At 47.6% G+C, this 26,290-nt stretch overlaps 1 protein-coding gene across 9 annotated transcripts in view; it reads left to right on the forward strand.

The window, feature by feature from the left end:
- The first annotated feature begins 4,502 nt into the window (after window positions 1-4,502).
- Window positions 4,503-26,290, forward strand: part of TCOF1 (treacle ribosome biogenesis factor 1) — a 437,876-nt gene continuing 416,088 nt past the window's right edge. For 5 of the 9 annotated variants that reach the window (XM_069199546.1, XM_069199551.1, XM_069199547.1 and 2 more), the window contains exon 1: window positions 4,504-4,685. In XM_069199546.1, coding sequence (XP_069055647.1) covers window positions 4,557-4,685 — 129 coding nt within the window. In that variant the 5' untranslated portion in view covers window positions 4,504-4,556. Of the gene's footprint in view, window positions 4,686-26,290 lie in introns of all 9 variants that reach the window. The other 4 variants (XM_069199543.1, XM_069199548.1, XM_069199544.1 and 1 more) reach the window with 1 other exon arrangement.

The raw sequence follows: 26,290 nt of genomic DNA on the forward strand, positions 1-26,290 counted from the left end.
TTTCGCAAGCTAGCATGCGGTGGTGTCTTGTGATGGCCGTCAGTTTAGCAAGCCTTGCAACATAATGCGTTTCAAGCACGATAGACATTTCTTCAAGGCCTAGCTAATTCAACATTGTAAGGTGTTCAACAGAAACAGGCCTGTATTTTCATTGTGTATCACAGGGCCTACTAGGTCCAAAATGGATCCAGGAGAACGTGATTCCACATTCCATTATCGGGCCCTTCAACGTCTGAAAATCTCTCACCTTCAGAAGGGTATCAGTTGCTCTGCTCTCATTCCCCTGTCCTCAGAAGCCAGGATTGAGATTAATTGGTGGCTGGAATATATGGATGCCTGGAATGGCAGAGCGATCTTTGGATCGTCTCCGAAGATTCTGATGCCAGCAGTTGGGGTTGGGGAGCCTAATGCTGCCTGAAATCCACAGGGGGCCATTGGTCCAGAGCGGAACTGGACCTGCATATCAATTGGTTGGAACTCTTGTCAGGCTCTTTTGCGATCCGCAGCCTCTCTCCGGAGAAGTCAGACTGTTGCATCCTCCTTCGGATGGACAATATATCTGCGGTGTAGTATGTCAACATATCGGGCAGGACAAAGTCCTGCTTCCTCGCAGAGATTGCCAAGGATTTTTGGCACTTTTGCCTACAACATTGAATTTCCATAGTGACAGATTATCTCCCGGTCGAAACAACTCTGTGGTGGATTGGCAGTCTCATCACCTTCGAGACCTCAGCGATTGGAGGCGACATCCGAAAGTCTTCCATTCTCTCTAACGCCTTTGGGGTCCTTTTTCGATAGACTTCTTTGCCTCTCGGCTCAACAGGCATCTGAAAAGGTTTTTCAGCTGGCATCCAGATCTAGAGGCATTAGTGACCAATGCTTTTCTCCAGAATTGGTCTCAGTTCCTGGGGTATGCATTACCTCAGTTCATGATGCTCCCCAGCGTTTTGGCTCAAACTCACTGCCACAGTTCAGAGCTGATTCTGGTAACTCCCCTCTGGAGGACTCAGACCTGGTTTCCTGTGATTCTGGAAATGAGTTGCTCCTCTCCTGTCCTTTCTTTTCCCACACTTGTGGAATCTTCTTCTGGACCCCTTAGGCCTCCTTATCTTTTGATTCAGTTGCACCTCCTCTGCCTTGTGGCATAGAGAATTTCAGGGAACGATGGTCCCTCCCAGGACTTCCACATGATTCTACAGACTTCATCTCCAAGGCCTAACCTCTAGTATGCACAAGCGATACACTTCAGCTTGGAAGCGCTGGTGCAGTTGGTGCAGTGAACAGGGTGCTGATACATCTTGAGCAGATGGTTCTTTGATTTTGAATTTTTTGTCTTCCTTGGCTGCTTCGGGTATGGCCTATAGTTTTGTGACCAATTACAGGTCAGCCATTTATGCGGGCCATTTGCCAATTGATGGCAAAACTGTGGGCAAACGTCCTATTGTGTGCAAACTGTTACAGGGGATTTGTTTGTGCAATTCCCCCCAACCGTGTTATTCTTCCTTATGGGATGTGAATATTGTTTTATGTTTTTTTTATATTCTTGGCCTGCAAATAAATATCTTTCTAGGAAGCAGCTTTCCGCTAAGCTCACAACGCTTTTGTGTCTCGTCTCTTGTAAACGAGTTTCTGATGTAAGGGCCTTGGATTTGTTGGCCAGAGTTTATTTTCTCCTGAAGAGGTGTCTTTTTCCATTACATGCCGTACCATATGTAATACTAGGACGGTTTCCTACCCTAGTTTTCTGGATAATTATAAATGATGGTTGGTGCAGTGTTTAAACAAGAATAGGGTGAGTACTGCTGAGTTTTGTTCTGACATGAGTGGTCAGTTGTTAATTTCTTTGCAGAAACCCCTTTTCCCAATTTCTTCAGTCACGTTGGCTAGATGAATGCAGTGGTTGTTAGAGGAGGCATGTATTGATATCTTCAGGTTTGGTGCTCATTCTGTGAGGGGCACCATGACGTCTTAGATTTTTCTTTGGGATCTCGCCTTGAGGATATTTTAAGGGTGGCTGGTTAGTCATCCGAGATCGCGTTTAAGCCATTTTACTATAAGCCTGTTGTGGATATCGCTTCTGTGGTGGTTGCTTAGTTTTAAACTAGCATAATCGAAGCCTCCGGTCCTGACATAGAATTAAAAAAATTCTAGCATTTGCGTCAATAATTTTTCTGTTCTATTAAGGACACGGAGGCGAGGATTATCCCACCCAATTGTATATCTCATATTTTGAGGGTTGAGTTATATGTTTGCTCTTGTCTCATATGTGATGTTATTTACTTGCTAATGCTGAATTGAATGTTTCCTTCTTTTCCCTCCATGATGAAGTTATGTTGAGGTTTTGAAGGTTTTTTCCGGACCAGCGTTTACTGCTAAGTTTTATTTTTTCCTTAGGGAAAGTTTTTTTCCTGTGATGTTTGACTTCTTCTGTCCATTGGGACCTGTCCAGCCCTCTTTGGAGACCTGATGGCTGCTGAGTCTTGGCTTGGATCATGGGCTGTGCTCCCGTTGAAGTTCCAGTTTGGTTTGCTGTTTGACCCTGTTGTTACAGGGTTTTTATGACTGTTATGTGGATTTACGCAAAGAAATAGGAAGCTGTATGTCTGATATGGGTTATATAGGGATTAGGATTCAATAGCTTGTCATGTGATAAGGGCTTGCTCATTGGAAGTGTTGTTATTTAAATCTTTATTTTGATTAGCTGTTAAAATTAAAAGCCTAGAATGAGAAGCATAATTCTCGCCTCTGTGTCCTTAATAGAATTGAAATTATTTTGATGTGAATGCTAGAAAATGTTTTAGTCCCTAACGCCACATGATGCATCGATAAAAGTGTCTTGGAAATGCAACCATTGTTCTCCAAACACCATGTTATGAGTTTTGAAAATATACACATTTTCATTTTGAATACATACTTTTCAGTTTTCGTCTAAATATATCAATTTAGTCAAGCAAATGCTTCTAATTTAGTGGGTTGGAACGGACACAGGAGAGCTACTCAAAGGTAACTGGAGAGCTACCAGCAGCTCAGGAGCTACTCGTTGGAGAAGCCTGGTATAGAGTATAAGATAGCACGATGTTAGTCTTGCTTTGCACGTGGATAGCTTGTGAGTGATGTGCACTTAGCTAGATTAGCCATGCACTAGCAGTGTAATCAGTGCTTGAAATAGAAATATAAAAGTGCGAGTACCCTCTTGTTTCTGAGAAGTGCTGGTACTCTCCAATTAAAAGTATTAGGTTTTCCCCCAAGAAGTGCAGGTACAAAGTATGGCACAATGGTTAGAGCAGCATACCCTAATACAGAGATCTGGCCGGGACCAGGGTTTAATTCCCACCTCAGTGGGTCTTGGCCTCAATTCCCTTGAACCAGACAATTCTCACCCATTGCCTAATCTAATTAATGGGTCCCACTCTAGGCAATAGCTTGCTTAATCTCCACCCTGGGGCTGTCCAAGAGTGGGTGCCTCACAGGGAAAAGCCAGGAGGGGTTCCACAGTGGTATGCATACAGTGCCTTGAGACCCAGGTGAGTAGTGTGCTATACAAGTTTACAGTTTTACTTTCCCTCTCAAAATAAAAAAGTGGCGGTACTCAGTACCGGCCCATTTAAAGCAGAGTGTAACTTTACGAAAGGTAAAATGCACGAGGTTCGCATAGTACATCCGGCAAATCTGAACTGGGCTGATTTTCGGCTTTTTTCACCCAAAAATAAAAGTTTACATCGAAAAACTTTTAAACACTGATCATCATGAACAAAGACGGGCTACGTTTGTGACAAAAAAACAATATACCTATAAAAACGACCGCAGTAAATAGTGAAAAAAGAACCAATTTATAAACATGAGAATGAGTTGAAAGCGATCTGTTTTGTTCTAGTGTGCATTTCACTAGTTTTTCTAGCAGCTGAATAACTGGCTTTGCCAAGAAAATGAAGCAGCTTAGTTAGAGGCACGAGATATTGAAAGACGAAGACTGTAGCGGCACAAAAGGAGTGGTACGCTAAAACAGAAAGATGCAGCCAAAAAACAGAAACAGGGTCAATCGAAATGGCACCGAATAGTACAACTATATGCTGACAAAGCACACGAATAGTGATAGCGTGGTATTACAGGCCAGTGCATCTGGGTAGATTGCACAGGTCCTGGGCAGGGGAAAGCTGGTAAAGGAATATTCAGTTTTTCTCTACATATTAATAATATTTCTTAATTTTTACGAGGTAACGACTACTAGGTGTACCATGTTTATACCTATCAATTGGGGTTCCAGCATAGAAGGAAAAACAGAAAGCCAAGTCAGGTATTCAAAAGAATACGTTTTCTAAAGGGGACCACGATTCTACCACCCCCTCCCAAAAGAAACGGGTGACCCCGTCGCAGGAATTACTTCCAGGGGTCAGCACATAAGCATGGCGCACTGATAGGAAAAGACTGCTTGCACGTTTATGAATGTTCACTGCGCAGCACCGGAAACTAAATTAAAGGAAGGTTAAATTAGGGACTACATGTCCCGGCATACCTCTCGTGACGCGCCGGAAGCGTGTCCGAAGTGTGCATCGTGCATGGCAGGCGTTGGTAGTTGCATGGCTTCCCCGGATCCCCAACGGCGCCTTTTGGCGCTAGTGCATCAGCATCTGGTTCAGTTCGGTTATGAAGATGCGGCCCGGGTGCTTCAGAAGCAGAGCGGTGAGGTGAGGAGGTCTAGTGCGGTATCTAGGGGTGGAGGTGGAGGATGTTAAAGAGGTAGGGGTTACCAGACGCACCGGATTTCCCTGGACAGGCGAAGTTTTCAGGGCACTGTCCCGGCGCTTTTCTTACTCTTGAATATATGTCCCGGTTTTTGAGAGAAAGGTCAGGTCGTCCTGCGAAGCAGAATTGAAGGGTATTCATTCCTTTCCATAAACGCTGCTAAAGTTGAAATTATTTAATAAGTGTATCTGTTCCTGCTTGGCAGCACAGGAGGAGCCTGTTCACAGCTGGAAGGAGTGGGCAAGGGGTGCAAGCCCTGCCATTGCTTATGTTAAGTTAACGTCATCTTGAATATATGTGTGTGCACACATGTATGTACTTGTAAATGTGTGTGTATACATGTGCACACTCGCAAGATTCTTCAACCGTAGTGCACGTGGACACATATATTGACAAAGGTATGCAAAAAAATAATAATAATTAACATGCCAGATATAGAAGTAAGGCTAACGGCTTTAGTCCTACTTTTATGTCTGACCTGTCCTGGTTTCTACTTCTCAAAATCTGCTCACCCTATACAGAGCTGAAGCGAAAAGCCCACCAGTCACACATCTGTGTACGAATACTTCCCAGATTAGTAGTAGTATTTCTTTTTTAAACAAGATATTTCTCAGCTAACCTTTGAAGGAAAGTACTCTCGTTTTGGCATGGTTACCCCTCCCCCCCCCCCCCCACCACACACACACACTCTTTGCCTGCTGTCAGTGTGTTGTGGTTGTTTTCACCGGGATCTTGGTAACCAGGACCCCAGCGATTGCGCACTCTCCCTCTAAATTTGGTTGCTTAGGACTTTAGCACACTCCTCAATTGGCATACTGGTGCACCCTTATAAGTCCCTCATATGTGGTTCTTGGGTACCCAGGCAATTGGGATACCATGGATTCTTCATGTGCTGCAGCATGTATTGTGCCATCCATGGGAGCTCATGTAAAATGTGTCTGCAGGCCTGCCATTGCAGCCTGCGTAAAAAGGTGCATGCTCCCTTTCACTAGAGGTAACTAAGTCACCCCATGGTAGGCCCTTCTAGCCCAGAGGGAAGGGTGCCGGTACCTGTGTGTGAGAGCACCCCTGCATGGGCAGAGGTGCTCCTATGAACTCCAGCTCCATTACACTGGACTTACCCTACCATTTTACCCATGTACTAGACAGAGGTCACTGTCACAGGTCACTTGTGTCCAGCTACATAATGATAACTCTGAACTTGGGTATGTTTGGTATCAAACATGTTGGAATGGTACCCCAATACTGTTGCCAATATTTGTTGTATGATTCCATGCACTCTGGGGACTCCTTGGAGGACCCCCAGCATTGCTCCTCTTAGTCTTCTGGAGTTTTCTTGGCAGCCTGTGCTGCTGCCACCCCTCAGACAGGTTTCTGCCCTCCTGCTGCTGGACTAGCTCAGGAAGAGGAAGGCAGAACAAAGGATTTCCTGTGGGAGAGGGAGGTAACACCCTCTCCCTTGGAAATAGGTGTTTCATGGCTTGGAAGTGGTAGTCTCCCCGAGCCACCAGTATGCTTTGTAGGGCATATTTGGTACCCTCCTTGCGTAAACCGGTTTGCACCAGTCCAGGGACCTGTGGTCCCTGCTCTGGTGTGAAACTGTACAATGGAAAGGGGGTGACCACGTCCCTGTCCATCACCACCAGAGGGGTGGTGCCTAGAGCTTCTCCAGGTGGGCCCCCTTGATCCTTCATCTTGAATCCAAGGTGGGCAGAGGACCCTGGAAGCATGCGAGTGACCAGGTCAGGCAGGTGACGTCGCACCCCTTTTTTAGAGGTAGTCACAGGTCTAGGTGACCAGTCCTCCTTCCTGGGCTATTTAGGGTCTCTCTCTTGGCTGGGTCCACAGATTCGATGTGCAAGATTCCAGCAGGACTCCTCTGCACGGTTTACTTCTTCTGGCCACCAGGGCTGCAACTGGACCCTTCAGGAACTGACAATCTGCAACTCCAATGAAGACTCCGCTCTGCAACATTGTTTCTCTGGCTCCTTCCAGCAACTGCAACATTTCCCTGGCTGTGCCGGTGACGAGTCTTCGGCCTGCACAAGAAGCAAGAAGGAATCTTCCTAGGAATTAAGGAGTCACTCCCTTGCATCTGCAGGCACCATTTGTGACGACGACCGGCTCTGTGGATCTTCTCTCCTCTGGAGCTGCGTGGATCCTGCATCACAGGTGGTGGTCTGGAGTGGTCCTCTCTACCAGCTCTCCAACTTGGGAGATGGTAGGCCCTTGCCTCTCCTTGCAGGACAGTACCCATGTGCACCGTGACTCTTGCAGGTACCAAGGCTTGTTTGTTCCTCCTCCCAGGGATTTTCATGCTCCATGTAGCCCCTTTCTCTAGCACTCTTTCCTGCAAAGCTCCAGTGACGTGTGACTCCTCTTGAGGTGTGCTGAGTGGGCCTCACTGCGACTCCTGTGCCTGCTGCCCGTAGGTCACCTGTGGGGGCTGCCTCCTTCTTGTGACTCTCACAGCAGCTGAGGGTCACCTCAGACTATCCTCATTGGGTCGGGCCCCCTGGGCCTTGCTTGTCCTCTTCAGCTTTGCAAAACCTTCTTCTCCGACTCTTACATATGCCAAGGCTTGTTGGTGGTTTTCCCACACCACTGACAAACTGCATCATGACCGCACACGTGGAACATCACTTCTGGAACTCCTCTTCTGCTCCTGTGCTGCACTGCTGTCTTTCTTCATCCCCCTTCAACCTGGTCCTGTATCCACAGTAGTTTGGGTAGTGACTTCTGCCACCAGACACTCCAACACGAACTGGACTTAGTCCCCTTCCTTTAAAGGTCCTCTGTCAGGATCCACAGGATCCACCTTTTGGTTCTTTCCAGTCTTGTCTGGGTCTTGCACAGTCCTTTCCTAAAGTCCTCCTGTTGGTTTTAGGGAAAACCAGGTACTTGCCTCTTCACTCCTGGTCACTGGTGGTCACCCTGGTACTTACCTTTTGGGGTTAATTTTTCCTCTAGCTCCCCTCTACCGATTCCACTTCTTTGGTTGGGAGACTACCTTTCACATTCCACTTACTTAGTATATGGCTTGGTCTCCACCCCGGGGCCTTCAGCAGATTTTGCTATTGCTTTCTATGCTATTCATTGACTTCTAATGTGTACATAAGTGTGTTTCCTTGCCTCCTATTGGAGTATTGCCTATTTGGTATTTTGGTATCTGGGTTACTATAATAAAGTGCCTTTATTTTTGTAACACTGTGTGGTTCTTTCATGTGTGTAAATGATCTGTGACTGTAGTGGTATTGCATAAGCTTTGCATGTCTCCCAGATAAGTCTTGGCTGCTCATCTAAGGCTACCTTTAGAGAGCCCTGGTTTCCAAGACACTGTCTACACCTCATTATTAGGGGATATCTGGACCTGGTGTAAAGTGATAACACTATAGGTGCTCACCACACACAAAGCCAGCTTACTCCAAATGGGACAGACTAACACATCTGACATTCTTCCAGGGCATGCATATCTCATATGCAGGGACTGAACAAAGTCAAAACCATGCCTCTTAAGTACCTGTGAAGTGATAACAAGCTGTGAGCCTCTGTTTCCCCTCAATAGCATTTGTAACTGGGTGTGAGGCTTCCGATAGCTCCTAGCTAGAATACCTGAAGAAAAGGAGGCCTAATGAACCCTTAACTTTGGCTTTTGTTTTGTGCCCAGCTATAAAAGAAGTGTCGCAGCCTACAGGTTGTTGCTGGGAAAGGTAGCAGACAACATGCAGGCTCTGCTGAGTGTCTCGGTGCCTGACATGTACACCGGGAAAAGTTCAGCATATTTCGGCATCCATCTAGTGAAATTATGATTGAACGCAGTCTACCCATGTGCACTTCCGACTGGTGCCCTTCTGACAAGGGAGGGAATAGATATATATGGTGCTTGGAGGAGGCGAAGAACCACACATGGAAGAAAGGAGGAGACAGAATGTTGCATTTCTCGAGATTTCTATTCTGATTTTTTTTTTTTCTCCATTACTACATTATTGTCCTTCTTTCATTTTAAGGTTTCCAGAATTTTGTTCTCATTATTCCTCGAATATTATGACTTAATGTGAATGGTTTTTGCCATCAAAGTCTAACAGAGCCTGCCCTGGTGACAGTTGAGAATAATCTTGGAATGCTTCTAGATTAAAAAAAACCTCTTGGCTGCTGTTATTCTTCAAGATCTGTCTGCAGCCTTCAGCATATTCTCTTATTCTATCCTGATCCACAAACTTTCACCTGGGAGTGTGCAAAAAATGCGCTGAGCTCGCAAAGTTCCTTTCTTTGATGCAGATCTCCGTCAGTTCACATGCCTCTGTTTAAGTCTAATGCTAGGGCCACTTGTGACATACCTTGGGCTCATCACTGAGCCTCTCATTCTTTAATGTTAATATTTCGCTGCTAGCTTCTCTGGTTCGGTCCTGCTGCTTCAACATGGCATCCAGTGGCCATTTCAATATCCGATAATCTTGACCTCACATAGGCTCTTTGTTTCTGCTTGAGTGCAGGTGTTCCTTGGATGAACGATTAGTGCTTCAAGTTCAGTGATCTCTAAATCTTACTATTCAGCGAACAAGTTGATGCCTGGGACACTGCATGGTGGCCTGCAGAGCTATGCTCTGCTCTATCCCTGTTCATTGGTTGCAGACTAAGAAATAGTTCTCAATTCAAAGGTCTTTGCTTCTCTAATCAGTCTATCTACAACTATAGCCTTAATTGTCTGACAGAAAGATTTTAAACTATATTGTCCTTCCTGTAATTAGCGGTCTGCTTCTTCCTTAATAGTAACAGTTCCAAGCATCAAAGGGGCCGGGCTGGATGGCTGTGCCTTTTCTTTCTTGGCATCAAAACTGTGGAACGATCTCGGTGTTCTTCTAAAAAGTATTCCTGGTGTCCTCCTCTTTAGGAAAATTGTAAGGCTTGGCTGTTCAGCTAGCGGCTTTTCCATGCTATTATGGATTTTGCTACTAATTTTACAAATCTAGTTGATATTGTGACTGAACTATTGGTAATTATAATATGATCAATAGTATTGCTGTTATGTTTGCGGTTGATTCCACAAATGTTGGTATAACATTTTCTATTGGTATGACTGTCACTAACTTTTACTACTGCTTTTGCATTTTTGTACTGTTATTGCATATACAAATGGTTTTGCAATTACTTTTACTGTGCCTATAATTTAGTGTTAGTTGGCAAGTAATATTGATAACACATTACAATTACTATAATTAACAGTATCACTTATGTTTGAAATTGGTATCACAAATACCCATATTATTACTGTTTTTCTTTTCTTTTTAATATTATGATTGCTAATGTGCTGTGATTAATTACTTAACTCCCTGTCATAGTTTATAATGATGAGATGCATATGTTGCGTAGGCAACATTCTAAAACCCCCTAAAAATTATTTCTACTTTGAAACAGGAAACTTGCCCCATCAGATGAGGAGTGACTCTAAACATGTAGTTTAGAAAAAAACATTTATAGTGGGTTTTTAAGGGGTGGGGAGTTGATCCACTCATGCAGCTTTAATCATTCTTTCCCTAAAATATCCGTTGAATTGCAGCAACCTTTATGGTCCTCACCCCAAGGTTATTTTGTTGGTCTACTGGTTGATTTGACCCTTTTTAAAATCAGTTCAAAGGTATAGCTGGTAATGCTTTATTAGCCAAGCCTTTTGATTTTGGAGTTTAGAATTAAATGAAAGTAGCAAGTTTAGTAGAGTGGTGTACGAAATTTAAATTTCCTTCATTTTCTGAAGTGGAAAACATCCATCTACACCCATCATACTGTAAAATATCTGTTTGAAACCTTTTTTCGTAAGACATACTGTTGCTACAATAGGTTTTTGCAGGGTTAATTTACTATTAATTTACAATTCAACAAGAGAAATGCAAACATTTAGCTTTATGCATCAGTGTGGATGTCTTAGGATGGAGTGACCAGTGGGAGTTAGTGATAACTTTACTTCCACTCTCTAGAGAGCAAGTGTTAGTACCCAAAGACTCATCTAAAGAACATAGGATTGTCAAAACATTTACCACTGTATTCACCAGAGTTGGGTGAATATTTTTTCACATACGATTCAAATGAAGAAGGGGCGTAAGCAGTTAAGCAAAAACTATGAGGAGTGCTAATTGATTTGAGGAAAGAGTTGAGACAGGTTAGATAAAAAGTACAAGTTAACAGTATGTAATCTGTTGAGCCCTCTCATTAAACTCTTATTTTGACCCAGGAGGTGTGCAACTCATTGAGACTCCGCGTGTATTTGAGAGTACTGAACAGTTACATTATCCTTGACAGTCAACCTATTACCCAAGAATAATTAACTTTTGCCTACACTGTAAAGCCTTTTTGTGTTTTCCATATTGGATCTTGGATCACTAATCATTAAATAGACAAGCTTCCTGAATACAAATCCTTTAACTGCATTCTTAAGAAGAAGGTCTCTAAGGGCTGCAGCATGTCTTATGCCACCCTAGGGACCCCTCACTCAGCACAGACACACTGCTTGCCAGCTTGTGTGTGCTGGTGAGGACAAAACGAGTAAGTCGACATGTGTAAGGAAATGCCTCCTTGGCATGGTTACCCCCTGACTTTTTGCCTTTGCTGATGCTATGTTTTGAATTGAAAGTGTGCTGAGGCCTGCTAACCAGGCCCCAGCACCAGTGTTCTTTCCCTAACCTGTACTTTTGATTCCACAATTGGCACACCCTGGCATCCAGATAAGTCCCTTGTAACTGGTACCCCTGTGTAAAGAAATGGCTCCCTGTTGCAGTTACCCCCCACTTTTTGCCTGATACTGATGCTGACTTGACTGAGAAGAGTGCTGGGACCCTGCTAACCAGGCCCCAGCACCAGTGTTCCTTCACCTAAAATGTACCATTGTATCCACAATTGGCACACCCTGGCATTCAGATAAGTCCCTTGTAACTGGTACTTCTAGTACCAAGGGCCCTGATGCCAAGGAAGGTCTCTAAGGGCTGCAGCATGTCTTATGCCACCCTAGAGACCCCTCACCCAGCACAGACACACTGCTTACAAGCCTGTGTGTGCTAGTGAGAACAAAATGAGTAAGTCGACATGGCACTCCCCTCAGGGTGCCATGCCAGCCTCTCACTGCCTATGCAGTATAGGTAAGACACCCCTCTAGCAGGCCTTACAGCCCTAAGGCAGGGTGCACTATACCATAGGTGAGGGTACCAGTGCATGAGCACTGTGCCCCTACAGTGTCTAAACAAAACCTTAGACATTGTAAGTGCAGGGTAGCCATAAGAGTATATGGTCTGGGAGTCTGTTTTACACGAACTCCACAGCACCATAATGGCTACACTGAAAACTGGGAAGTTTGGTGTAGGAGGTTGGCTCTGTATGTGCTATTTCAAAGTAAGGAATAGCATGCACAGAGTCCAAGGGTTCCCCTTAGAGGTAAAATAGTGGTAAAAATAGATAATACTAATGCTCTATTTTGTGGTAGTGTGGTCGAGCAGTAGGCTTATCCAAGGAGTAGTGTTAAGCATTTGTTGTACATACACATAGACAATAAATGAGGTACACACACTCAGAGGCAAATCCAGCCAATAGGTTTTTACATAGAAAAATATCTTTTCTTAGTTTATTTTAAGAACCACAGGTTCAAATTCTACATGTAATATCTCATTCGAAAGGTATTGCAGGTAAGTACTTTAGGAACTTCAAATCATCAAAATTGCATGTATACTTTTCAAGTTATTCACAAATAGCTGTTTTAAAAGTGGACACTTAGTGCAATTTTCACAGTTCCTAGGGGAGGTAAGTATTTGTTAGGTTAACCAGGTAAGTAAGACACTTACAGGGCTTAGTTCTTGGTCCAAGGTAGCCCACCGTTGGGGGTTCAGAGCAACCCCAAAGTCACCACACCAGCAGCTCAGGGCCGGTCAGGTGCAGAGTTCAAAGTGGTGCCCAAAACACATAGGCTAGAATGGAGAGAAGGGGGTGCCCCGGTTCCGGTCTGCTTGCAGGTAAGTACCCGCGTCTTCGGAGGGCAGACCAGGGGGGTTTTGTAGGGCACCGGGGGGGACACAAGTCCACACAGAAATTTCACCCTCAGCAGCGCGGGGGCGGCCGGGTGCAGTGTAGGAACAAGCGTCGGGTTTGCAATGTTAGTCTATGAGAGATCTCGGGATCTCTTCAGCGCTGCAGGCAGGCAAGGGGGGGATTCCTCGGGGAAACCTCCACTTGGGCAAGGGAGAGGGACTCCTGGGGGTCACTTCTCCAGTGAAAGTCCGGTCCTTCAGGTCCTGGGGGCTGCGGGTGCAGGGTCTCTCCCAGGCGTCGGGACTTTAGGTTCAAAGAGTCGCGGTCAGGGGAAGCCTCGGGATTCCCTCTGCAGGCGGCGCTGTGGGGGCTCAGGGGGGACAGGTTTTGGTACTCACAGTATCGGAGTAGTCCTGGGGTCCCTCCTGAGGTGTTGGATCGCCACCAGCTGAGTCGGGGTCGCCGGGTGCAGTGTTGCAAGTCTCACGCTTCTTGCGGGGAGCTTGCAGGGTTCTTTAAAGCTGCTGGAAACAAAGTTGCAGCTTTTCTTGGAGCAGGTCCGCTGTCCTCGGGAGTTTCTTGTCTTTTCGAAGCAGGGGCAGTCCTCAGAGGATGTCGAGGTCGCTGGTCCCTTTGGAAGGCGTCGCTGGAGCAGGATCTTTGGAAGGCAGGAGACAGGCCGGTGAGTTTCTGGAGCCAAGGCAGTTGTCGTCTTCTGGTCTTCCTCTGCAGGGGTTTTCAGCTAGGCAGTCCTTCTTCTTGTAGTTGCAGGAATCTAATTTTCTAGGGTTCAGGGTAGCCCTTAAATACTAAATTTAAGGGCGTGTTTAGGTCTGGGGGGTTAGTAGCCAATGGCTACTAGCCCTGAGGGTGGGTACACCCTCTTTGTGCCTCCTCCCAAGGGGAGGGGGTCACAATCCTAACCCTATTGGGGGAATCCTCCATCTGCAAGATGGAGGATTTCTAAAAGTTAGAGTCACTTCAGCTCAGGACACCTTAGGGGCTGTCCTGACTGGCCAGTGACTCCTCCTTGTTGCTTTCTTTGTTCCCTCCAGCCTTGCCGCCAAAAGTGGGGGCCGTGGCCGGAGGGGGCGGGCAACTCCACTAAGCTGGAGTGCCCTGCTGGGCTGTGACAAAGGGGTGAGCCTTTGAGGCTCACCGCCAGGTGTCACAGCTCCTGCCTGGGGGAGGTGTTAGCATCTCCACCCAGTGCAGGCTTTGTTACTGGCCTCAGAGTGACAAAGGCACTCTCCCCATGGGGCCAGCAACATGTCTCTAGTGTGGCAGGCTGCTGGAACCAGTCAGCCTACACAGCTAGTTGGTTAAGTTTCAGGGGGCACCTCTAAGGTGCCCTCTGGGGTGTATTTTGCAATAAAATGTACACTGGCATCAGTGTGCATTTATTGTGCTGAGAAGTTTGATACCAAACTTCCCAGTTTTCAGTGTAGCCATTATGGTGCTGTGGAGTTCGTGTAAAACAGACTCCCAGACCATATACTCTTATGGCTACCCTGCACTTACAATGTCTAAGGTTTTGCTTAGACACTGTAGGGGCACAGTGCTCATGCACTGGTACCCTCACCTATGGTATAGTGCACCCTGCCTTAGGGCTGTAAGGCCTGCTAGAGGGGTGTCTTACCTATACTGCATAGGCAGTGAGAGGCTGGCATGGCACCCTGAGGGGAGTGCCATGTCGACTTACTCATTTTGTTCTCACCAGCACACACAGGCTTGTAAGCAGTGTGTCTGTGCTGAGTGAGGGGTCTCTAGGGTGGCATAAGACATGCTGCAGCCCTTAGAGACCTTTCTTGGCATCAGGGCCCTTGGTACTAGAAGTACCAGTTACAAGGGACTTATCTGAATGCCAGGGTGTGCCAATTGTGGATACAATGGTACATTTTAGGTGAAGGAACACTGGTGCTGGGGCCTGGTTAGCAGGGTCCCAGCACACTTCTCAGTCAAGTCAGCATCAGTATCAGGCAAAAAGTGGGGGGTAACTGCAACAGGGAGCCATTTCTTTACACAAGCCCCCCCCCAGCCCACAGGCCAGGAGACTCAGCCAACGCTGGAAGAGTCTTCCTAGTCTGTCAGGCGAGGAAGAGTAGAGGAAATGGCTGGTTTGTTGCAGGGCCTACTCTGCCTTACATCCTCCTGTTCAGGTCATTCCCTCTGGGGAACTGACCCACTTCCACAGTGATAGGACCTAGTCTGAACTGCCTCTTGTCTGTGCTTTTTATGTCTTCACCCATTCTCTCTATTTTGAGGTCAGAGGTATCCACCTCTGCTAATCTTATCTTAGCCAGGGTCACCCCTAGCTTACCCAAAGAGGTTACCCAGAGCTGGAGTAACCCCACCATGACCAACAGGGTCAGGGGGCCTAACTTGTTATTTGGCATGGGGTCAGACCACCATGCCAATGATAGTGCAGCCATAAAGGCTAACACCCAGCAGAGGCCACTGACAGCTGTCAGTGCCCAGAACCACACCTTTAGCTCTTCACCTACAAGGGAAGGGGCTAAGTTACAGGCTTCTTTGGGTTCAGGGTGCCTGTCTGCTGTATTAGAGTGGGGGGTTACCACATCTTGTAGTAAACACCCTTCTTCCACTCTTTCTTCTGTTAGCTGAGGAGCCACCCACTCAGGCTTAACAGTTGCCTGACTAGCCAGGACTTCTTGTGGGTCAGGTTGGACTTTATCAGAGCCATTTTTGGAGTTCTCCCCTACTGGAGCAGAATCTCCTTGGCTTGCTGGAACCTTGGCTAAAGGTTGTCCACCTTTCCTACTCTGTTTCCTTTTCTTTTTCCTCTGGGGCCTACTTGCATTTACTGCAGAGGCAGGCACTCCAGAATCCTTGGGAGAGGACTGGCCCTGGACCAGTTCTTCTCTTAGGCTCTGACTAACCTCTGGGTAGTCATTTCCAAGGAGACAATCAAGGGGGAGGTCTGTACTGACTACCACCCTTCTCCAGCTAAAAGTTCCACCCACTTCTATGGGCACAAGAGCCACAGGCCTATTAGTGACCCTGTCTGGGCTAACTCTTACTCTGGCCATCTCACCTGGGATGTACTGGTTTGAGAGCACCAGCCTGTCATGCACAATAGTGTGACTGGCACAAGTGTCTCTCATGGCAGTGGCTGGGATTCCATTCACCTGTAGGTGGGGGAAGTGTCTACTTCCCTCTGGAATCTCCAACTCACCTGTTGGGCCCATTTTCCAGTTGAAAGCTATGAAGACCTCCTCATCTGAGGAGTCATCTCCAATGGCTACACTGGTTACCCCTGGAATTTTGTTCTGGGGTTTGTTTTTGGGACAAGAAGTGTCCTTGGTGTGGTGCCCAGACTGTTTACAGTTGTGGCACCATGCCTTAGTGGCATCCCAGTTCTTACCCTGGTACCCACCTTTGTTTTGGGTTGTGTCTTGGGGCCCACCCACCTGTTCTGGTTTTTGGGGGCCTACAGAGGACTCTTTTTCTTTGTTTCTAGTGTCACCCACTTTCTCCTGGGGAGTTTTTGTAACCCCTTTCTTTTGGTCACCCCCAGTGGAAGTTTTGGTTACCCTAGTCTTGACCCAGTGGTCTGCCTTCTTTCCCAATTCTTGGGGAGAAATTGGACCTAGGTCTACCAGATACTGATGCAACTTTTCATTGAAGCAGTTACTTAAAATGTGTTCTTTCATAAACAAATTATAAAGCCCAACATAGTCACACACTTCATTTCCAGTTAACCAACCATCTAGTGTTTTTACTGAGTAGTCTACAAAATCAACCCAGGTCTGGCTCGAGGATTTTTGAGCCCCCTGAACCTAATTCTATACTCCTCAGTGGAGAATCCAAAGCCCTCAATCAGGGTACCCTTCATGAGGTCATAAGATTCTGCATCTTTTCCAGAGAGTGTGAGGAGTCTATCCCTACACTTTCCAGTGAACATTTCCCAAAGGAGAGCACCCCAGTGAGATCTGTTCACTTTTCTGGTTACACAAGCCCTCTCAAAAGCTGTGAACCATTTGGTGATGTCATCACCATCTTCATATTTTGTTACAATCCCTTTGGGGATTTTTAGGATGTCAGGAGAATCTCTGACCCTATTTAAGGTGCTGCCACCATCGATGGGACCTAGGCCCATCTCTTTTCTTTCCCTTTCTATGGCTAGGAGCTGTCTTTCCAAAGCCAATCTTTTGGCCATCCTGGCTAACTGGATGTCCTCTTCACTGGGGCTATCCTCAGTGATTTCAGAGGTGTTGGTCTCTCCTGTGAGGGAACCAGCATCTCTGACTATTATTTTAGGAGTCAGGGTTTGAGGGACCCTGTTCTCCCTAGATAGGACTGGTAGGGGGGAATTTTCCTCCAAGTCACTATCCTCTTCCTCTGAGTTGCCACCCTCAGAGGGGTTGGCCTTTTCAAACTCTGCCAAAAGCTCCTGGAGCTGTATTTTGGTAGGTTTGGGGCCCATTGTTATTTTCTTTATTTTACAGAGTGACCTTAGCTCCCTCATCTTAAGATGGAGGTAAGGTGTGGTGTCGAGTTCCACCACAGTCACATCTGTGCTAGACATTTTGCTTCTAAAAGTTGGAATACTTTTTAAGAATCTACAACTGGTTCTAGAATCTAATTCAAACTTTTACAAACTTTTAAACTCTAAAAGAAATGCTAAACAGGATCTAACACAAGGCCCTAGCAGGTCTTTTAAGAATTTAGAAAACTTTTCAAATTGCAAAAATCAATTTCTAATGACAATTTTGGAATTTGTCGTGTGATCAGGTATTGGCTGAGTAGTCCAGCAAATGCAAAGTCTTGTACCCCACCGCTGATCCACCAATGTAGGAGGTTGGCTCTGTATGTGCTATTTCAAAGTAAGGAATAGCATGCACAGAGTCCAAGGGTTCCCCTTAGAGGTAAAATAGTGGTAAAAATAGATAATACTAATGCTCTATTTTGTGGTAGTGTGGTCGAGCAGTAGGCTTATCCAAGGAGTAGTGTTAAGCATTTGTTGTACATACACATAGACAATAAATGAGGTACACACACTCAGAGGCAAATCCAGCCAATAGGTTTTTACATAGAAAAATATCTTTTCTTAGTTTATTTTAAGAACCACAGGTTCAAATTCTACATGTAATATCTCATTCGAAAGGTATTGCAGGTAAGTACTTTAGGAACTTCAAATCATCAAAATTGCATGTATACTTTTCAAGTTATTCACAAATAGCTGTTTTAAAAGTGGACACTTAGTGCAATTTTCACAGTTCCTAGGGGAGGTAAGTATTTGTTAGGTTAACCAGGTAAGTAAGACACTTACAGGGCTTAGTTCTTGGTCCAAGGTAGCCCACCGTTGGGGGTTCAGAGCAACCCCAAAGTCACCACACCAGCAGCTCAGGGCCGGTCAGGTGCAGAGTTCAAAGTGGTGCCCAAAACACATAGGCTAGAATGGAGAGAAGGGGGTGCCCCGGTTCCGGTCTGCTTGCAGGTAAGTACCCGCGTCTTCGGAGGGCAGACCAGGGGGGTTTTGTAGGGCACCGGGGGGGACACAAGTCCACACAGAAATTTCACCCTCAGCAGCGCGGGGGCGGCCGGGTGCAGTGTAGGAACAAGCGTCGGGTTCGCAATGTTAGTCTATGAGAGATCTCGGGATCTCTTCAGCGCTGCAGGCAGGCAAGGGGGGGATTCCTCGGGGAAACCTCCACTTGGGCAAGGGAGAGGGACTCCTGGGGGTCACTTCTCCAGTGAAAGTCCGGTCCTTCAGGTCCTGGGGGCTGCGGGTGCAGGGTCTCTCCCAGGCGTCGGGACTTTAGGTTCAAAGAGTCGCGGTCAGGGGAAGCCTCGGGATTCCCTCTGCAGGCGGCGCTGTGGGGGCTCAGGGGGGACAGGTTTTGGTACTCACAGTATCAGAGTAGTCCTGGGGTCCCTCCTGAGGTGTTGGATCGCCACCAGCCGAGTCGGGGTCGCCGGGTGCAGTGTTGCAAGTCTCACGCTTCTTGCGGGGAGCTTGCAGGGTTCTTTAAAGCTGCTGGAAACAAAGTTGCAGCTTTTCTTGGAGCAGGTCCGCTGTCCTCGGGAGTTTCTTGTCTTTTCGAAGCAGGGGCAGTCCTCAGAGGATGTCGAGGTCGCTGGTCCCTTTGGAAGGCGTCGCTGGAGCAGGATCTTTGGAAGGCAGGAGACAGGCCGGTGAGTTTCTGGAGCCAAGGCAGTTGTCGTCTTCTGGTCTTCCTCTGCAGGGGTTTTCAGCTAGGCAGTCCTTCTTCTTGTAGTTGCAGGAATCTAATTTTCTAGGGTTCAGGGTAGCCCTTAAATACTAAATTTAAGGGCGTGTTTAGGTCTGGGGGGTTAGTAGCCAATGGCTACTAGCCCTGAGGGTGGGTACACCCTCTTTGTGCCTCCTCCCAAGGGGAGGGGGTCACAATCCTAACCCTATTGGGGGAATCCTCCATCTGCAAGATGGAGGATTTCTAAAAGTTAGAGTCACTTCAGCTCAGGACACCTTAGGGGCTGTCCTGACTGGCCAGTGACTCCTCCTTGTTGCTTTCTTTGTTCCCTCCAGCCTTGCCGCCAAAAGTGGGGGCCGTGGCCGGAGGGGGCGGGCAACTCCACTAAGCTGGAGTGCCCTGCTGGGCTGTGACAAAGGGGTGAGCCTTTGAGGCTCACCGCCAGGTGTCACAGCTCCTGCCTGGGGGAGGTGTTAGCATCTCCACCCAGTGCAGGCTTTGTTACTGGCCTCAGAGTGACAAAGGCACTCTCCCCATGGGGCCAGCAACATGTCTCTAGTGTGGCAGGCTGCTGGAACCAGTCAGCCTACACAGCTAGTTGGTTAAGTTTCAGGGGGCACCTCTAAGGTGCCCTCTGGGGTGTATTTTGCAATAAAATGTACACTGGCATCAGTGTGCATTTATTGTGCTGAGAAGTTTGATACCAAACTTCCCAGTTTTCAGTGTAGCCATTATGGTGCTGTGGAGTTCGTGTAAAACAGACTCCCAGACCATATACTCTTATGGCTACCCTGCACTTACAATGTCTAAGGTTTTGCTTAGACACTGTAGGGGCACAGTGCTCATGCACTGGTACCCTCACCTATGGTATAGTGCACCCTGCCTTAGGGCTGTAAGGCCTGCTAGAGGGGTGTCTTACCTATACTGCATAGGCAGTGAGAGGCTGGCATGGCACCCTGAGGGGAGTGCCATGTCGACTTACTCATTTTGTTCTCACCAGCACACACAGGCTTGTAAGCAGTGTGTCTGTGCTGAGTGAGGGGTCTCTAGGGTGGCATAAGACATGCTGCAGCCCTTAGAGACCTTTCTTGGCATCAGGGCCCTTGGTACTAGAAGTACCAGTTACAAGGGACTTATCTGAATGCCAGGGTGTGCCAATTGTGGATACAATGGTACATTTTAGGTGAAGGAACACTGGTGCTGGGGCCTGGTTAGCAGGGTCCCAGCACACTTCTCAGTCAAGTCAGCATCAGTATCAGGCAAAAAGTGGGGGGTAACTGCAACAGGGAGCCATTTCTTTACATTTGGTATCAAACTTCTCAGCACAATAAATGCACACTGATGCCAGTGTACATTTTATTGCAAAACACACCCCAGAGGGCACCTTAGAGGTGCCCCCTGAAACTTAACCAACTGTCTGTGTAGGCTGACTAGTTCCAGCAGCCTGCCACACCAGAGACATGTTGCTGGCCCCATGGGGAGAGTGCCTTTGTCACTCTGAGGCCAGTAACAAAGCCTGCACTGGGTGGAGATGCTAACACCTCCCCCAGGCAGGAGCTGTGACACCTGGCGGTGAGCCTCAAAGGCTCACCCCTTTGTCACAGACCAGCAGGGCACTCCAGCTTAGTGGAGTTGCCCGCCCCCTCCGGCCACGGCCCCCACTTTTGGCGGCAAGGCTGGAGGGAACAAAGAAAGCAACAAGGAGGAGTCACTGGCCAGTCAGGACAGCCCCTAAGGTGTCCTGAACTGAGGTGACTCTAACTTTTAGAAATCCTCCATCTTGCAGATGGAGGATTCCCCCAATAGGGTTAGGATTGTGACCCCCTCCCCTTGGGAGGAGGCACAAAGAGGAGGCCATTGGCTACTAACCCCCCAGACCTAAACACGCCCTTAAATTTAGTATTTAAGGGCTACCCTGAACCCTAGAAAATTAGATTCCTGCAACTACAAGAAGAAGGACTGCCTAGCTGAAAACCCCTGCAGAGGAAGACCAGAAGACGACAACTGCCTTGGCTCCAGAAACTCACCGGCCTGTCTCCTGCCTTCCAAAGATCCTGCTCCAGCGACGCCTTCCAAAGGGACCAGCGACCTCGACATCCTCTGAGGACTGCCCCTGCTTCGAAAAGACAAGAAACTCCCGAGGACAGCGGACCTGCTCCAAGAAAGGCTGCAACTTTGTTTCCAGCAGCCTTGAAAGAACCCTGCAAGCTCCCCGCAAGAAGCGTGAGACTTGCATCACTGCACCCGGCGACCCCGACTCGGCTGGTGGAGATCCAACACCTCAGGAGGGACCCCAGGACTACTCTGATACTGTGAGTACCAAAACCTGTCCCCCCTGGGCCCCCACAGCGCCGCCTGCAGAGGGAATCCCGAGGCTTCCCCTGACCGCGACTCTTTGAATCCAAAGTCCCGACGCCTGGGAGAGACCCTGCACCCGCAGCCCCCAGGACCTGAAGGACCGGACTTTCACTGGAGAAGTGACCCCCAGGAGTCCCTCTCCCTTGCCCAAGTGGAGGTTTCCCCGAGGAACCCCCCCCTTGCCTGCCTGCAGCGCTGAAGAGATCCCGAGATCTCTCATAGACTAACATTGCGAACCCAACGCCTGTTTCTACACTGCACCCGGCCGCCCCCGCGCTGCTGAGGGTGAAATTTCTGTGTGGGCTAGTGTCCCCCCCCCGGTGCCCGACAAAACCCTCCTGGTCTGCCCTCCGAAGACGTGGGTACTTACCTGCAAGCAGACCGGAACCGGGGCACCCCCTTCTCTCCATTCTAGCCTATGCGTTTTGGGCACCACTTTGAACTCTGCACCTGACCGGCCCTGAGCTGCTGGTGTGGTAACTTTGGGGTTGCTCTGAACCCCCAACGGTGGGCTACCTTGGACCAAGAACTGAACCCTGTAAGTGTCTTACTTACCTGGTAAAACTAACCAAAACTTACCTCCCCTAGGAACTGTAAAAATTGCACTGTGTCCACTTTTAAAACAGCTATTTGTCAATAACTTGAAAAGTATACATGCAATTTTTATGATTTAAAGTTCCTAATATACTTACCTGCAATACCTTTCAAACAAGCTATTACATGTTAAATTTGAACCTGTGATTCTTAAAATAAACTAAGAAAAGATATTTTTCTATACAAAACCTATTGGCTGGATTTGTCTCTGAGTGTGTGTACCTCATTTATTGTCTATGTGTATGTACAACAAATGCTTAACACTACTCCTTGGATAAGCCTACTGCTCGACCACACTACCACAAAATAGAGCATTAGTATTATCTATTTTTACCACTATTTTACCTCTAAGGGGAACCCTTGGACTCTGTGCATGCTATTCCTTACTTTGAAATAGCACATACAGAGCCAACTTCCTACATTGGTGGATCAGCGGTGGGGTACAAGACTTTGCATTTGCTGGACTACTCAGCCAATACCTGATCACACGACAAATTCCAAAATTGTCATTAGAAATTGATTTTTGCAATTTGAAAAGTTTTCTAAATTCTTAAGACCTGCTAGGGCCTTGTGTTAGATCCTGTTTAGCATTTCTTTTAGAGTTTAAAAGTTTGTAAAAGTTTGAATTAGAACCTAGAACTAGTTGTAGATTCTTAAAAAGTATTCCAACTTTTAGAAGCAAAATGTCTAGCACAGATGTGACTGTGGTGGAACTCGACACCACACCTTACCTCCATCTTAAGATGAGGGAGCTAAGGTCACTCTGTAAAATAAAGAAAATAACAATGGGCCCCAAACCTACCAAAATACAGCTCCAGGAGCTTTTGGCAGAGTTTGAAAAGGCCAACCCCTCTGAGGGTGGCAACTCAGAGGAAGAGGATAGTGACTTGGAGGAAAATTCCCCCCTACCAGTCCTATCTAGGGAGAACAGGGTCCCTCAAACCCTGACTCCAAAAATAATAGTCAGAGATGCTGGTTCCCTCACAGGAGAGACCAACACCTCTGAAATCACTGAGGATAACTCCAGTGAAGATGACCCCCTGTTAGCCAGGATGGTCAAAAGATTGGCTTTGGAAAAGCAGCTCCTAGCCATAGAAAGGGAAAGAAAAGAGATGGGCCTAGGTCCCATCGATGGTGGCAGCAACTTAAATAGGGTCAGAGATTCTCCTGACATCCTAAAAATCCCCAAAGGGATTGTAACAAAATATGAAGATGGTGATGACATCACCAAATGGTTCACAGCTTTTGAGAGGGCTTGTGTAACCAGAAAGGTAAACAGATCTCACTGGGGTGCTCTCCTTTGGGAAATGTTCACTGGAAAGTGTAGGGATAGACTCCTCACACTCTCTGGAAGAGATGCAGAATCTTATGACCTCATGAAGGGTACCCTGATTGAGGGCTTTGGATTCTCCACTGAGGAGTATAGAATTAGGTTCAGGGGGGCTCACAAATCCTCGAGCCAGACCTGGGTTGATTTTGTAGACTACTCAGTAAAAACACTAGATGGTTGGTTAACTGGAAATGAAGTGTGTGACTATGTTGGGCTTTATAATTTGTTTATGAAAGAACACATTTTAAGTAACTGCTTCAATGAAAAGTTGCATCAGTATCTGGTAGACCTAGGTCCAATTTCTCCCCAAGAATTGGGAAAGAAGGCAGACCACTGGGTCAAGACTAGGGTAACCAAAACTTCCACTGGGGGTGACCAAAAGAAAGGGGTTACAAAAACTCCCCAGGAGAAAGTGGGTGACACTAGAAACAAAGAAAAAGAGTCCTCTGTAGGCCCCCAAAAACCAGAACAGGTGGGTGGGCCCCAAGACACAACCCAAAACAAAGGTGGGTACCAGGGTAAGAACTGGGATGCCACTAAGGCATGGTGCCACAACTGTAAACAGTCTGGGCACCACACCAAGGACACTTCTTGTCCCAAAAACAAACCCCAGAACAAAATTCCAGGGGTAACCAGTGTAGCCATGGGAGATGACTCCTCAGATGAGGAGGTCTTCATAGCCTTCAACTGGAAACAGGGCCCAACAGGTGAGTTGGAGATTCCAGAGGGAAGTAGACACTTCCACCACCTACTGGTGAATGGAATCCCAACCACTGCCCTGAGAGACACTTGTGCCAGTCACACTATTGTGCATGACAGGCTGGTGCTCTCAAACCAGTACATCCCAGGTGAGACTGCCAGGGTAAGAGTTAGCCTAGACAGGGTCACTACGAGGCCTGTGGCTTTAGTGCCCATAGAAGTGGGTGGCACTCTTAGCTGGAGAAGGGTAGTAGTCAGTACAGACCTCCCCCTTGATTGTCTCCTTGGAAATGACTACCCAGAGGTTAGTCAGAGCCCAAGAGAGGAACTGGTCCAGTGCCAGTCCTCTCCCAAGGATTCTGGAAATCCTGCCTCTGCAGTAAATGCAAGCAGGCCCCAGAAGAAGAAGAAAAGAAAACAGAGTAGGAAGGGTGGACAACCTTTAGCCAAGGTTACAGCAAGCCAAGGAGATTCTGCTCCAGTAGGGGAGAACTCCAAAAATGGCCCTGATAAAGTCCAACCTGACCCACAAGAAGTCCTGGCTAGTCAGGCAACTGTTAAACCTGAGTGGGTGGCTCCTCAGCTAACAGAAGAAAGAGTGGAAGAAGGGTGTTTACTACAAGATGTGGTAACCCCCCACTCTAATACAGCAGACAGGCAACCTGAACCCAAAGAGGCCTGTAACTTAGCCCCTTCCCTTTTAGGTGAAGAGCTAAAGGTGTGGTTCTGGGCACTGACAGCTGTCAGTGGCCTCTGCTGGGTGTTAGCCTTTATGGCTGCACTATCCTTAGCATGGTGGTCTGACCCCATGCCAAATAGCAAGTTAGGCCCCCTGACCCTATTGGTCATGGTGGGGTTACTCCAGCTCTGGGTAACCTCTCTGGGTAAGCTAGGGGTAACCCTGGCCAAGATAAGGTTAGCAGAGGTGGATACCTCTAAGACCAAAATAGAAAGAATGGGTGGAGACATTGACGAGGCAGACAAGAGGCAATTCAGACTAGGTCCTATCACTGTGGAAGTAGGTCAGTTCCCCAAAGGGAATGACCTTAACAGAAGGATGTAAGGCAGAGTAGGCCCTGCAACTAACCAGCCTATTTCTCCTACTCTTCCTCGCCTGACAGACTAGGAAGACTCTCCCAGCTTGGGCTGAGTCTCCTGGCCTGTGGGCTGGGGGGGGCTTGTGTAAAGAAATGGCTCCCTGTTGCAGTTACCCCCCACTTTTTGCCTGATACTGATGCTGACTTGACTGAGAAGAGTGCTGGGACCCTGCTAACCAGGCCCCAGCACCAGTGTTCCTTCACCTAAAATGTACCATTGTATCCACAATTGGCACACCCTGGCATTCAGATAAGTCCCTTGTAACTGGTACTTCTAGTACCAAGGGCCCTGATGCCAAGGAAGGTCTCTAAGGGCTGCAGCATGTCTTATGCCACCCTAGAGACCCCTCACCCAGCACAGACACACTGCTTACAAGCCTGTGTGTGCTAGTGAGAACAAAATGAGTAAGTCGACATGGCACTCCCCTCAGGGTGCCATGCCAGCCTCTCACTGCCTATGCAGTATAGGTAAGACACCCCTCTAGCAGGCCTTACAGCCCTAAGGCAGGGTGCACTATACCATAGGTGAGGGTACCAGTGCATGAGCACTGTGCCCCTACAGTGTCTAAACAAAACCTTAGACATTGTAAGTGCAGGGTAGCCATAAGAGTATATGGTCTGGGAGTCTGTTTTACACGAACTCCACAGCACCATAATGGCTACACTGAAAACTGGGAAGTTTGGTATCAAACTTCTCAGCACAATAAATGCACACTGATGCCAGTGTACATTTTATTGCAAAACACACCCCAGAGGGCACCTTAGAGGTGCCCCCTGAAACTTAACCAACTGTCTGTGTAGGCTGACTAGTTCCAGCAGCCTGCCACACCAGAGACATGTTGCTGGCCCCATGGGGAGAGTGCCTTTGTCACTCTGAGGCCAGTAACAAAGCCTGCACTGGGTGGAGATGCTAACACCTCCCCCAGGCAGGAGCTGTGACACCTGGCGGTGAGCCTCAAAGGCTCACCCCTTTGTCACAGCCCAGCAGGGCACTCCAGCTTAGTGGAGTTGCCCGCCCCCTCCGGCCACGGCCCCCACTTTTGGCGGCAAGGCTGGAGGGAACAAAGAAAGCAACAAGGAGGAGTCACTGGCCAGTCAGGAAAGCCCCTAAGGTGTCCTGAACTGAGGTGACTCTAACTTTTAGAAATCCTCCATCTTGCAGATGGAGGATTCCCCCAATAGGGTTAGGATTGTGACCCCCTCCCCTTGGGAGGAGGCACAAAGAGGGTGTACCCACCCTCAGGGCTAGTAGCCATTGGCTACTA

Source organism: Pleurodeles waltl, chromosome 7, assembly GCF_031143425.1.
Source record: "Pleurodeles waltl isolate 20211129_DDA chromosome 7, aPleWal1.hap1.20221129, whole genome shotgun sequence".
NCBI classification, from domain to species: domain Eukaryota; kingdom Metazoa; phylum Chordata; class Amphibia; order Caudata; family Salamandridae; genus Pleurodeles; species Pleurodeles waltl.